The 12,912-nt window shown below is 58.2% G+C and overlaps 3 protein-coding genes across 8 annotated transcripts in view; 1 reads left to right on the forward strand and 2 right to left on the reverse strand.

Annotated features, from left to right (window-relative positions):
• Positions 1-2: 2 nt before the first annotated feature.
• FASTK (Fas activated serine/threonine kinase) lies at positions 3-4,219 on the reverse strand. Of its 4 annotated transcripts, XM_081286365.1 has the most exons (11): positions 4,029-4,219; positions 3,803-3,833; positions 2,835-3,257; positions 2,210-2,389; positions 1,943-2,082; positions 1,255-1,468; positions 992-1,151; positions 680-771; positions 476-611; positions 290-404; positions 3-215 (listed from the first exon to the last, which is right to left on the reverse strand). In XM_081286365.1, the coding sequence occupies exons 1-11, from the start codon at positions 4,131-4,133 to the stop codon at positions 108-110; spliced, it is 1,704 nt and encodes a 567-aa protein (XP_081142491.1). In that variant the 5' UTR covers positions 4,134-4,219; the 3' UTR covers positions 3-107. The 4 variants fall into 4 exon arrangements, with proteins under 4 accessions (XP_081142491.1, XP_081142488.1, XP_081142489.1 ...); XM_081286362.1 differs by lacking the exon at positions 3,803-3,833 and having other exon boundaries at positions 1,910-2,082; positions 4,052-4,219; XM_081286363.1 differs by lacking the exon at positions 3,803-3,833 and having other exon boundaries at positions 4,052-4,218.
• A 296-nt stretch (positions 4,220-4,515) lies between these two features.
• TMUB1 (transmembrane and ubiquitin like domain containing 1) lies at positions 4,516-7,029 on the reverse strand. Its single transcript, XM_081286834.1, has 3 exons — positions 6,875-7,029; positions 5,591-5,998; positions 4,516-5,314 (listed from the first exon to the last, which is right to left on the reverse strand). The coding sequence occupies exons 2-3, from the start codon at positions 5,971-5,973 to the stop codon at positions 4,963-4,965; spliced, it is 735 nt and encodes a 244-aa protein (XP_081142960.1). The 5' UTR covers positions 5,974-5,998; positions 6,875-7,029; the 3' UTR covers positions 4,516-4,962.
• Positions 7,030-9,280: 2,251 nt separating this feature from the next.
• The window catches only part of AGAP3 (ArfGAP with GTPase domain, ankyrin repeat and PH domain 3), a 53,271-nt gene continuing 49,639 nt past the window's right edge, over positions 9,281-12,912 (forward strand). Inside the window, exon 1 of one of the 3 annotated variants that reach the window (XM_081287725.1) lies at positions 9,281-10,336. In XM_081287725.1, the coding sequence (XP_081143851.1) occupies positions 10,012-10,336 (325 nt within the window). In that variant the 5' untranslated portion in view covers positions 9,281-10,011. The remainder of the gene's footprint in view (positions 10,337-12,912) is intronic. The other 2 variants (XM_081287726.1, XM_081287729.1) reach the window with 2 other exon arrangements.

A 12,912-nucleotide genomic window follows, 5' to 3' on the forward strand; every position in this document is an offset into this window, starting at 1 on the left:
CAACAGGGAAGGAAAGGGACTTTAATGAAAAATCAAAACATAGGGAGCCAAAGTGCAAATTGTCCACCCCCCATAGGGGGGCCATCCTGAGCCCCATGTGTATCCCCTCACCCTCCTTCAGGCCCCCAGCGGAGGCCTAAGGCCTGGAGCTTCTGCCTAAGGTAGCTCTTGAGCTGGGGCAGGCCTCTCTGTGACTCCAGTTCCTCAAAGGGCAGCTGTGGGGAGAGGACACTGGGTTACCTGCATGGCAGGGATGAGGATGAGGATCGGGTAGGGTGGGGCCTCTCACCGGCAGGAGCTGGTAGCCCATTAGGCCCAGGTGCCGCTCCCTCAGGGCACGGGAGCCCAGCAGCACCCTGCCATCACGACAGAAATGCCAGCGTTCACGCAGCATCAGCACCACCCTGGAGAGGAGTAGACATGTTATGGGTGCTCTTGGCCAGGGGGTCAAGATTCCCGCACCCTGCTTTCTTACCTTTGGGCAGGGTCACGGGTTGTAGGATTAGAAGCAGCCTGTCCCTGTGGACAGGACCTTGGTGGGTAAGGTAGAAAGGGGTCTTGGGTCCTCACAGGAAGCACAGCACCAGAGCTGCTGACACACAGCAGGAAGTCTGCAGGAGAGAGAGCCAGGGCCTTAGCCTAGCTCCACTTCTGGAGCTGCCCCCCACCTGGAGCTCACCTGTGCAATAGCCGGGAGGCACAGTCAGGTCCTGGCGGTATTTCTCCTCCCCCAGCAGCTGGCGCAGCCCCTCAGCTACTATGTCCTTGTGACTGAGGGGAAATGATACTGGTAGAAGACAGGCCCCAAGGTCTCATCCCAGTCTGTCCATAGCACCAACACCCAGGAAAAATCCCTTAACTGGTCAGGGCCCATTTTTTTCCCCTCTAGGACCACTAAGCACACTGGTGCAGGTACTGCTGTCTATGGTCTCTAGCTGTTCTACTGTGCTTCTCTGGCTCTCCCTCCCCTTACCCCAGACTGCCTGCCCACCTGTACTTGCAGCGGGCACGGTCGGTGATGAGTGGCTGCGGAAAGATGGGCACTTGCTGCCTTCGGGGAAGGCGGGGGCCCCGGTATCCTGGGAGCTCCAGCTCCACAGCCGCGTCAAGCAGGGAGAGGTAGCGTCGAACAATCAGAGCGTGAGGGGTGCCTGTGGGGAGGTGGGGACTGGAGCACCCTGTGTAGGCCAATGATCCCTGGGTGCTCCTTGACCTCTGGGGTCTCAGGCCCCTCCAGCCATCCTCTCTGCATACCACTGATGTGGTTGATAAAACCCGGGGAGAAGACAAAGTGCAGGGCTCTGAAGGGCAGGCACCGTAACTGGCACAGTGACATCAAAATGTTGACTGTGGCCAGGGGTGCCACCCCTGCCTCCCGAGCCAGGATCCTCTCAAGGCAGGGCATAAACTGCTGCTCCAGGGGTAGGTAGTTCAGCCGCCCAAAGGGCAAGACCAGCTTCTGTACCACCTGTGGAGAAGAGCAGCATGTCAACTGGCAGGAAGTGCTGCTCCAAGTCTCTCAAGCTGAGTGTTAGGCAGGAGTGGCCTAGCCTGTAACGTCACTGTCAAGGCATAACACTCCTCTACCCCAGCATATACACAAGTTCAACAGTATAAGCAGTGTCTTTGAGCCAAATGTGACCAGACAAGTAGAAGGTACATTTTGTGGGGTCTGGCCTGCAGACTTGAAAAAGCAGGACAGGTGGAACTAGGATGAGGCTGAGTGCTTTGGTACAACTGCTGAGCTCTTGGTATCCATGTTGGTTATGGGGGTTGGAAAAGCCAGCACAGAGATATACTCCCCAGGGCATGGAGCAGAGCAACCTAGCTGGAGTGTTTCTGCCAGAGGAAGAGGCTAGTCACGCTGGACAGGAGGCTAGGCTTGACCAGGTCACTGAGGATGACTCACAGAGGAGCATGGGAGGGTGGGAGGCAAGCCCACCTTGCTGCTGAGCTGGGCTTCCTGAACCACCAGGAAGTGGGCAATGGCTTCCAGAAGCTGGGGCTCCCGCAACCGATGCCGAGCGAGATGCTGGGCCAGAAGGACCATCACATGAGGAGTCAGTTCTTCTGGCCTTGCCTCTGTGAAGAACAGCCCTCACTTCATGCTGGCCCCTGACCGCTGGCAGGCTAGACTGCCAGCCCAGACAACTTAATTCCCATGTCCTCCTCAGCCCCTGCCCTCCATTTGCCTTCCACCCTCCAGCACCTGCCAGGCTGCTGATCAGATTCTGCCTCGGATACCGCAGGAAACGGGGGCAGCTCAGAGCAGCTTCTAGCCTTTGTCCACCACGGAGGACAGGCTGCAGAGGGGGAGGTGGCTTTGGAGGGAGGCGAAACCTTCGCTCCTGCTCCAGGGCACACACCAGAGGTCCATCTGATGGAAAGCCTGAGAGAGGAGGCAAAGGAGGTCCTGATGAGAGAGTTGTGCTGTTTTTCTAATCATGGGGTGAGTCCTGACCTCTCTCCCCTCCATTTCCTGAGCGGGAATATACACTCGAGTTTATGTGAAAACACTGGAGAAATGTGAAGTTTCAGGTGGATACGTATCAGAGCAGTCTGTCAGGGAAAGCTTTATACAAAGGTGGCAAAAGGCCCTCAACTCCTGCCAAGAACTGCAGTGGCTTCTGAGAGCACTGTAGAAGGAAGCTGGGGTGGCACCCTGTGAATCTGGAATGAATGCTGTTCAACTTGTGACATCTGTCCTGGATACAGGAGGGGCAGTAACAAGTGTATCTGGGTATGTGCTACTCCTGGGCAAAAGCAGTGACCTGCGTACTGTTCTCTCCCTTTATCCTTCCCTAAGCCCCCACACCCCCAGACGCCCTCCTCACCAAGTAAGACTGCAAGGTGCAGACACACGTGGATGGTATGAATGTCAAAGGAGGGGCAGTTTCGGATGATGAGCTGACTCAAGTCCTGCAGTGTGGCCTGCTCCACAGGAGGGGGCCGAGGCTGAGACCCCAAGAGCTGGCCCAGGCGACGAAGTGCCACAGGATAGTGGTGGGCGCGCACCTTGGTGGGGTTCTGGCCCAGCCAGCGCAGTAGCTCCCCAGGACTCTTCGCCTGTTCCAGAAGCCGCTGCAGTCCTTGCACATGGCCTGCACGGGGCCCTCCTCCAAGAGGCCGGTCCCCCCACTTGCTGGGCCCCAAACAGCAGGGCTGTACTGGCGGGATCAGCAGCAGGCCAGACAGCCGAGCAGTGGAGGCCTGAGCAGAGAGCAGGACTCGAAGCATGGAGTTGGGTGATGGAGACCCTGAGGGTGGCCCAGAAAAGGGGGTGAGGTTTCCTCCAAAGGGGCAAAGGACTCAGTCTACTCCTTACCTCACTCCCCATCCAGAGGGCCTGGGGTCTGAGCAACCCTCTGTGACTGCTCTGGTCCTGTTCTCCACCCTGCCCTCTTTCCCTTTTCATTCCTTGAAACAGCAATCCTAATCCTTCAGTGTGCTCAGCGCAGCGCAATTCACAAGGCAATTTCACATGCACTATCTCCTCTGATGCACTATCTCCTCTGATGCACTATCTCCTCTGATGCTCCGTACAGGCCGATGAGGAGTCGCAGGGCTGGCATTACCTCATTTCACAGGTGGAGAAACCAAGGGCCAGAGCGACGAAGAGGTTAAGTTAAGCCCGAGGTCATTCACGGGTTAGTGGTCGCGCCCAGCCTGGAGCCAGGACGGCCCCAAGATGCGCCCTCCCGACCACCTCCCCCTCCCTCAGGAGGCGGCGGCGGCACGGAGGGCGGAACGCGGGCTCCGCAGCAGGACGGTGCTGGGTCCCATGCTGGGCGCTCCCACTTACCAGCTGCGTGACCTTGGGCAAGTGGCTTCGCCTCTGCCTAAGTCTCCTCACCCATGAAAAGAGAACACAGCGCCCCAAGTCGAAGGGTGCGCGCGGAGAAGAGAGCGCAGCTTTGAGAAGGCGAGGAGTCCGCGATGCTGGGGGCCCACACACCCGCCCTGGCCCGGGGACGTCAGGAGACCGTGGCCACCGCCGCTAACGCCAGCTCCCGCCGCCCTCCCGCGGCCCGCCCCGCAGGCGCCACCCTACATGACTCCCCGGGCCCAGCGCAGGTCGCTCCCTCAGTCGGTCTCGGGGCCCGGGAGCCGGGCTCCCCCCGCGGCCTCCTCATCGGCGGCCCACCGAGTCCGCCATCTTCCCAGCAGCCCCCGAATCGCAGCCTGCACGCCAATCCCGGCGCAGCGCTCGGCCGGCAGAGACGTGGCTCCCGGCAGGCGCTGCGAGCCGGGGCGCCTTGAGCCCGCCCCCCGCTTCCGGGAAGTGCACGCGTGGCGCGCGAGGCGGGGCCACAGCTGGAGGGGCGGGGCTGCAGAACCAAAAGCTGAAGCTGGCGGATCTGCGCAAAGTAAGGGGTCAGTTGCCGGCCTGAGCAGGTTGCAGGGGCCTGAGAGCCTAAGTACTCGTCCTTTCCCCTTTTCTCCCGGAGCAAGGCCTTCCCGCCCTCCCCACCCCAGTTCCACACAGACACACAACAGAGTGAAAACTTCACAGTTATTTTAATCTGCACAAGTTCCAGAGAATGCCTCTGCCCCTCCCAGCTCCCTGTCACCAGCCTCCCACAGTCCAAAGATGCCCAAATCAGCCAAGGAGGTCTTGGGACTAAGGATGGCTGAGTCCAAAGGCAGAGCACTAAGACGGGCCTAGGGGAGTGGGCCGTCTTTGTTCAGGGCCAAGGCAACGACAGCAAGTGCCTGACCCTGAAGAGCCAACTGTCAGTGAAGGCTGAGGGCCAGCAGCCCCAGAAGGTGGTCCAGAGCCATGGAGATCACAGGGGCGGGACTCTGCCAGTTCCCGGAGTCCCCTGCGACGCAGGGCTGGGCTCCAGGGTAATGGGAAGAGGCAGGCTGGAGAAGCTGGCCTGGGCAGACAGCAGCTCCCACCACGACGTGGGGAGTGAGGTCCAGAGGGGTTGGCTACACCACCAAGAGCCCGTGGAGGCACTATGGGCGGTACATGGCAAAGGCCAGGAGACTGAGGAGCAGGGTGAAGCCGGCTAGGCCCAGGGTGGCGGTCAGGGGAAAGAAGGGCCGGTACTGGATCTGGCAGTACCAGAGCAGGAGGAGCAGCAACAGCAGCAGGGGCAGCAGCAGGCTGCCGATTTCCAGCCCGGAGGGGCCTGGCTCTGACCCCGGTGGGCAGGGGGGATGTGGGGAACCGACCCTCGTTGACACGTGGCAGTGGAGTACGCAGTTGGGAGGGAGGTGAAGGCTGCCCAGCGTCTGACTGTCGTCTCCTAGAAGCTGGCCTTGGTAGATGAGTCGCACCTGGTGTTCCCGGCCGGGAAACTGGGTCCTGAGGAGAGAGGGACCTGGGTAAGAGAGCAGGCCTCAGGCAATCCTAGTCCCTTGCCCAGAGCAAGGCTCCCATTCTTCCCTTTTGCCCTCCACACACCACCCAGGCAGTGGCCTCTGGGGGGCAGTCTGTTGCAGGGGAACAAGAACAGTGTACACTTTGGGCAGCTCCATTCCCTCAAACTGAAAATAAGGGAGGAGTCTCAGATATTTCTGGTGGCCCAGTCTATCTCACCCCATTCTTTAGCATTTGATTCCTACCCTCTTTCCCGCTTACCTTTTCAAGGAGCCAATGGTGTCGTGAGGCCAGGCTCTGGCCACCTGCTCCGAATCATTGAGGAATTTGAGCCGTAGCACGAGGGGCTCCTGTGGGGAGTCTGGGGGTGGTGTTGTTGCAGTGACTCCAGGCTCTGGCTGTGCAGCTTGACCTCTGTGTCTCAAGCTGGGGGACTCGGCCCCTGGAGCCTCTCCTCTGATGCTGTCAGTGGCTGCCATGACTTCGCTGGGCTGGGCTGGCGTTGAAGTCCCCGGTGGTTGGGGCAGGGTATCGGAGCCCTCCGTGGTATGTGTTGAGACCCAGGCAAGGGCCAGCACCAGAAGGCAGGCAAGCACCGCAAAAAGGATGGTCACCTCATCACCCACCCCTTCAATCAAGGCCATGGCACCTGCCTGCCGTGCTACCGAGCTGGAGAGGGCACAAAGAACAGGTGAGGGGCTGGCTCTCTGGTCAGGAGCCCTCATAACTTCAACAGGCTTCTGACCCCACCCTGCCACAATTCTCCCACAGTCCTGATTCTTCTGTTCCCTTAACCATCCCTGGTACAGACTGCTCTATATCCCAGTCATCCCAAATTTGCCATGTTTTGCCCCTTCCCATCACCAAATCGAAAGTCCTAACTTTGTAACCTGAGTTCTAGGTCTTCTAGCTCAATTCACAGAAACCCTATCTCCAGGAAGGTGTTTGACCTTCTAAACAGCCGGTTCCCTAAACTTAACCCCCATCAAACTTCACCCTAAAGCTTACCTGTTCTTTTGATCACTTCATCTCAAAGTTTTGTTTACTCCTTCGCCTATTTCACCCCAAGTTCATATAATGCTCTGTAACTAAGTTTCTCCAAGAGGCTGAAAAAGGGTCTTCAAGCCCACCTCACCCCACCCCTGCATTTCTAGCCTTACCATTTACCCAAACCCCACCCGCGGCACGGGACTCCTTCCCAAAGCTTCCCCCACACTAAACGTCAAAATCCGCCCTTGGGCAATCTGGAGTCTCCGCGCGCTGCCACCCACCCAGCAGGTCCCCTCTTGGTCCACCCAAACCCTCCCCGCGGCAGCTCGATTCCGCGCCTCCACGGGAAGCCTCTCCAAACCCAGCGGCCGCCAGACCCAGATCCAGTCCGGGAACCCAAGACTGCGCCCTCCCCACCCCCACTGCTCCATCACCCCTCCCATCTTTCTGCCCCCCGAGCCACAGGAGGGCACAGCCGATCCCGGGGCGGGGCGAGGGCGGCCCAGCCCAGACCTGGGGCGGCGGGGTGGGCGCGGCCAAAGCGCGGGGACTCACCGCCCGGCTCCGCCAGCTCCATCTCGGCCCCTCGGGCACTTCCGGGCGGGAGGCGCTGAGGTCGCAGACACCTGAGGCACCGCTCCTAACCAGCCGCCGCGGCCCCGAGCATTGTGGGATTTGTAGTCCGCGCTGGCATTGCCCGCCTTCCGCCCTGCGGACCCACGTGCGGGGCTCGGTCCGCTGCTCAGGCTGTCCTCCTGTCCGCCGCAGTCGGGGCTGGCGGGGGCGACTCGGGTAATTGTGCTATTCAGCAGAGATTTTGACCTCGGCAGGATTCGTCCCCTTCGCCGCCAGCAGCCAGGGCATCTGTCACTCCAGACACCAACGTCAGCTGAGCACGTCAGAGCACCCTTGTTAGTGATGCAGTGATGAGAGCGCTTGAGAGCTCAGGTGGCCACTACCCCGGCTTTCCCTATGTCAGAGTGGATGCCAGGAAGCAACTTGGCCTTCCAAGTTGACGCTTCAGCCCAGAGCTCAGTAGGCGTGAGCTGTCTCATCTGGCCAGCTGAGGATACCTATCTTCTTCAGGACTGGCCCCTCCTCGGTCTTACTCTCACAGAACTGTGAAAGAAGAGTGGACTTTGAGCACAAGACCTGATCCCTTAATCTGTGCTCATCAGCAACTCATTCTCTGGTGGATTGTTAAATCTCATAAACATGTTTCTTCGTTTCTAAAATATACCTCATAAGTCCATTGAAAAGCGAGAAATTCGGTATTTTATTAAACAAATGTGAAAACTATGTAAGATTTGTACACAGTAAATATTTGCAGTGGGATTTTCCCTCTTTCCTCTGGGCTCTCTGTAGCCACAGGAATTACTCATCCTGGATTTTATACATTAGTCTTTGTGGGGATGATCAGGTGCTGAGGATGTAACCCAGGGCCTGGTACGTTCTAAGCAAGTGCTCTTCCACTGAGCTATACCCTCAGCCCTACAGAATAGTCTTGATTCAAAATAATCTACCCTAGTCTTCCCAATACCTCATACCTACTTGTGGGAGCAAGTGCCCAAAATGTTGCTTTGGTTTAGATTTATGAAGTACAGAACTAATGTCAGTGGCATATGCTTGTAATCCCAACGACTCTGGAGATTGAGGCAGAAGGACCACAAGTTGAAGGCCAGACTCAGGAACTTAGCGGGGTCCTGAACAACTAGTGAGACTATCTCAAAATAAATAAATAAATAAATAAATAAATAATAGGATGGGGATGTAGCTTAATGGTAAAGCCCTGGCTGGATTCAATCTTGGGTTAAAAAAAAATTTACAGAACTAACTTATCTCTACCCCCTTTCCTTCATCTATGCTACAAATATTCATTAAATATATACATACTATTTACCAGGCATTGTGCAAGATGCTAGGAACAAAATGCCCTCATGTGGCTGTTATACTAATGGAAGAGACAGACTGTGGACAGCCCACCATTTTTAAGACAGGTATGTGCTGGTGGTTAGGGCAACATATTGGAGGAGCCCTTTCCTCTTAGCATCTCTCTGAGAAAGTATATTTGGTAAAGCTCCTTGATGTCAATTCTAATTAAGCATCTAAAAGAGATGTTAGGGTTGCTTTTAGAAATGAAAACCAACAGAACTAGGTTTTTTGTTGAACCAATCTATTTTGCAGATGAAGTTCAGAGAGGGTACAAGACATCCTTAAGGTCATATAGCCAAACTTACATCTCTCAGGAGCTTGGGAGGTCCCTAGTTTGCACCTTTGGAAGTAAAATTTAGGAATGGTGACTGTGTTGGTTGGTAACTGGAGCAGAGTTGTATAAGTAGCTGAATGGCAGACATCTTTATGCTAGGAAAAGATCCTGCTTGACCTGGGAAATATGCGCCAGTGTTACTCAAAAGATCCCTTGGGGTAGTTCTGGCAGATTTATTGGCTGGGTTTTAGGGAGTGTATATGTGTTGGGTATGGGGGCTAGCAGAACTGCAGATAGCTTCAGCAATGAGAATGCAGAGAAACTGGGACATTTGGGACACTGAAGGGAGCTCTCTAGCCTCAGGAGAGAAATGGCAGGATGGACACGGAGGTGAGAACAAGGAAAATTTTAAGAGCCATGGGGGCGAGCCATGGGGGCTCCAATGAGTCTCTTGATAGGGGGGAGAGAGCACAATTGATTCCTCCCTCTTTTCCTCTGTGCACCTTGGGCAGCATTCAGCGAACCCTCCCCAGCCTGGCACGGAGGATCTTTTAGAAGAAGCCGGTCATAAGAAGGGCGAAGATATTGTTCATCACTGTCATTTCCACCGACTCTGAGATGAAGCTCTCAGGGAGAAGTGGAAAGAGCGGCCGGGAACCAGCCTCTGAGCTGTAGCCAGCAGAGGAGACCGGGGCGGGGCGCCAGGGAGAGAAAACCCCGGGGCGGAGTAGTCTCTAGGGCTGACCTCAGGGCCCGGGTACAGGAGAGTCTGTGCTGCACTGAAGGCAGGACCGTATAAACGAGGCGCACTTGAGCCTCGGAGGGCTTCGCTGCGAATCAGTCGCGTTTATCAGCTCCCTCAGGCGCAGGGCACTACTAGGGCATTGCCCAGAGATACGACACCCGCCCAGACCAGCGCAAGGAGGCGAAAGCGACAGTCGGCCCGAAAGGGGCCGGGACAGCAGTGTCGCGGCTCCGGTGGCCCGAGAGCGAGCTGTGGGGGGGGGGCTAGCGAGCGGGCGGAAGGGCCGAGGCCGGGTAGGCGGGGACGGGGCCGGAGCGCGCAGCTCAGGGGTGGAGGCTGCAACGCCAGCGAGCGAGCGAGGGGCGGGGGCGCAGAGGGGCGGGGGCGGAGGTAAACGGGGAGGGGGGCTCCGGCTGCGTGTGCCGGAGCCGGCGGGGGCGGCGGTGCGTGCGCATGACGCGGGGGGAGGGCCCCGGCCGCGCGCTCCCGGTCCCGTTGTTGTTGCCGCTGGAGGCTGCTCCGAGGCAGCGGGATCGCGGCGCCGAGAAGCTCCCGGCGGCGGCCACAGCGTGTGCGGAGGTGCCTCCTGGCCTCGGCCCCCGGTCCCCGGCCCCATGCACTAGTCCTGCGCCGCTCGCTCCGTAGTCCCGGCCTGGCCAGCCCCGCGAGCCCGCTAGCCGCCGCCGCCGCGCCGCCCCGGGCCCAGGTCGGGCCCGCCTCGGGCCCCGCGGCTCCGGAGCCATGAACTTCCAGGCGGGCGGGGGGCAGAGCCCTCAGCAGCAGCAGAGCTTGGCGGCTCCGGGGGCCGGCGGCGGCGGCGGCGGCGCGGGGGGCGGCGGGCAGTTCGGCGGCGCGGGGCCCGGGGCCGGGGGCGGCGGCCCCTCGCAGCAGCTGGCCGGTGGGCCCCCCCAGCAGTTCGCGCTCTCCAACTCGGCGGCCATCCGGGCCGAGATCCAGCGCTTCGAGTCCGTGCATCCTAACATCTACGCCATCTATGATCTGATCGAGCGCATCGAGGATTTGGCACTGCAGAACCAGATCCGGGAGCACGTCATCTCCATCGAGGGTGAGCAGAGCCGGGGGCTGCGGGAGCCTGAGTGTGCTGGCCCCTCCATCCCCCGCCCGGGGTTCCACGGGCCCAGACCCACCCAGCTTTCACCCTCAGGGGTCCTTACGCGCCCGAGGTCTGGGCCACGCGGTTTGCTCATCTGCGCTGTAGAGCCCAGGTTCAGGCTTTGGCGTATCTCGTCCAGGGACACTTTGGGATTTGGGGATCGGTAACGAGCCACGGGACACGTTTTCCTTTCATTGTGCTCCAGAGTGGTGTCGCCCCGGGGACGGGTGCGCTCGGAGTTGCGGGGTGGGGAATGGGGGCTGGGCCCAGATCTGGTCAGGCATGGCCAGGGAGGGTGGACGCGACTGATAGCCTCCGCGGGCTGAGAGGTGGGGCCGAGACTCTGGAGGTTTCTTAGCTGCTTCCTGGGCCCTTCCCAGCGATGGGGCTGGGGTTCGGAGCCTCTCCTTAGTGGATGGCAGCCTTCCCGGGCCCAGCGCCCGCTGGCCTAGGAGGGTGGCGCTCGCCGAGGCTCCCTCTCCCGACTCACACCTCCAATGCCGCCGCGGCCTGGCGGGCGCGGGCCAGGCCTGACGCGGGGCTGGAGCGCCGCGATCGCGTGGGAGGCGTCGGCTGGTCCCTTGGCGGCTTGGTCGGGTCGCGACCGCGCTGGGCAACCGCGCCTGCTCACTCTGAAGGCTTGCGCGAGGCTGGCGGGCGCCGACTGACCTCCAGGGACGCTGTGCCTGGCGTCAGGGACCGGAAACCCCAGGCTACTGCGCTTCCCAGTTTTCTTTTCTGTGGGCTCTTGAGTCCTGGACTTGTGGCTGCTGAGGGGCACAGTAAGCCGCGGCACGCTGCTGGCAGATGCTCGACTGCCTCTGAAGTAGTGGGAGCCTGCTGTACCTACAGGCACCCCAGTGGCATGGTGACCTTCCAGCAAGCTTGGGCAGATGGCCCTCACCCTTGGCCATCTGCTTCCTTCTCTCACTCTGTTTGAAGGGAGACGCCCACCAGCAGGTGGTGGGTCTGGCCTTAGTGGTAATGCAAGGAGAGTTAAGGCCAGTTGCTGATGACGTGGAGTGGACAGGGGCCTGTCCACTACTTGGTCCTTACAGTTAGGGTTACATTCCTATCTTCATCCCCTTGTGTGAGGCTCTTGGGGCTCCTGCACCCTGAACACCCCCTTTCTGTTTTTAGCCTCCCTGTAGCTGGGGAAGGAATATTGGGTTCCTTGGGAGTAGAAGGCCCCATTTAGAACTTGGGGCCTGCCCTCTTATTGTAACATTCCAATCTGACTTCCTTCTGTCCTTTTCCCAACCTGCTCTCATCTCCTCCCTCTCAAGGCTAAGTTCACTCTGAACTAATTAGGTGACTGAGAAAACTCATTAACATGGATCTGAGTAAATGGTCTGAATCATCATTGTGGCTGGGGACCAGGGGATGGCATTTGTGTGAGCCCAGGGCCCCAAACAGAGAAGATGTACTTTTTTCCCCCTAGATCTGAAGGTGGTGGGGTAGGGAAAAACCTTCCCTGAGCTTCAATGTCACCTGGAGGAAATATGAAGTTCTTGATTAACTCCAAGGTGAACTCCCCAGCCCTTTAGAGTGGTGAAGATATTTGGTGGACAGTCACAGAATGAGGGAGACTCTTCTGTGCTGTGAAGGCTATGATTCTGGGATACACTTGGGTTTTTTATTTTAAATTCATCATAACAGGCAGAATTTCCCCTCCTTCTTGACCAACTTCCCCAATGTGGTTTGGAAATACCCCACTGTTCCATCTGCTTAGCCTGGAAGTTTGGTATTGCTATCATGAAATCCTGGGACTTGATGTCTCACTGTCACCAGACCAGTCCAGTTGCTCCTCACCCATCTGTCCTCAGCTCTCTGCCATCCCTTCCCCATCCCTGCTGCCCTGCTCTCTGGGGAGGCCTCCTGGCTCCTTCCCTCTTCTCCTCCTTCCCAACCTCTCTCTTGGAATCTGTCTCTGTTACCCCCACCCCTGCTGGCTTTCTCACTTCTGTCGCCCCAGCTTTTCTGCTGTAGGCAGGCTTCAAAAAAATCCAGACTCCTTCTCCCATTTCGGCCCTGTATGCTTCCTGCTGTAGAGCTCTCCATCTGCCAAACCATATTGCTTCCGTCCTGCAAGGCAGTGTCCCCACCTTCCAAGGTGGAGGGAAACAGCAACTTCTTGGGTGTGTCAGGAAAGAGCCCCCTGTGGGCTGAGCAGACTTAGGCTGTTACATAAACAGAGCCTCCCAGGAGCCTGTGCTTCCAGGGAGGGAACCTCTTTGTGGAAAGGGGCAATATTTCAGAGCCCAAGAAACCCTCTTGTTTTGGCCAGTGCTTTGGTGGAGGGTTTTTGTTTTGTTTTGTTTTTGTTTTGTGGTGCTGGGGGTTGAACCCAGGGCCTTATGCATGTGAGGGGAGCACTCTACCAATTGAGCTCTATCCCCAGCCCGTTGGTGGAGGGTTTATTTGTCACAGCTCTGAAAGTGACAGAACCATTTGGCACTGAGGAAGCTCCATGAGCATCTGATCTTCTGGCCTCTCTCGGCTTCTCTCAGCCACCCCGGTCCTGTGTC

Source organism: Spermophilus citellus (assembly GCF_964194105.1).
Source record: "Spermophilus citellus genome assembly, chromosome: 3".
NCBI classification, from domain to species: Eukaryota; Metazoa; Chordata; class Mammalia; order Rodentia; family Sciuridae; genus Spermophilus; species Spermophilus citellus.

Coding starts and splice junctions, on each gene's coding strand:
- FASTK (XM_081286365.1), bottom strand. CDS start 4,133: ATGAGGAGGCCGCGGGGGGAGCCCGGCTCCCGGGCCCCGAGACCGACT. Junction 1,469..1,942: donor AAGCCCAGCTCAGCAGCAAG/GTGGGCTTGCCT, acceptor TCTTCTCCACAG/GTGGTACAGAAGCTGGTCTT. Junction 1,152..1,254: donor TTTTATCAACCACATCAGTG/GTATGCAGAGAG, acceptor ACCTCCCCACAG/GCACCCCTCACGCTCTGATT.
- TMUB1 (XM_081286834.1), bottom strand. CDS start 5,973: ATGGCCTTGATTGAAGGGGTGGGTGATGAGGTGACCATCCTTTTTGCG. Junction 5,315..5,590: donor ACCATTGGCTCCTTGAAAAG/GTAAGCGGGAAA, acceptor CTCTCTCCTCAG/GACCCAGTTTCCCGGCCGGG.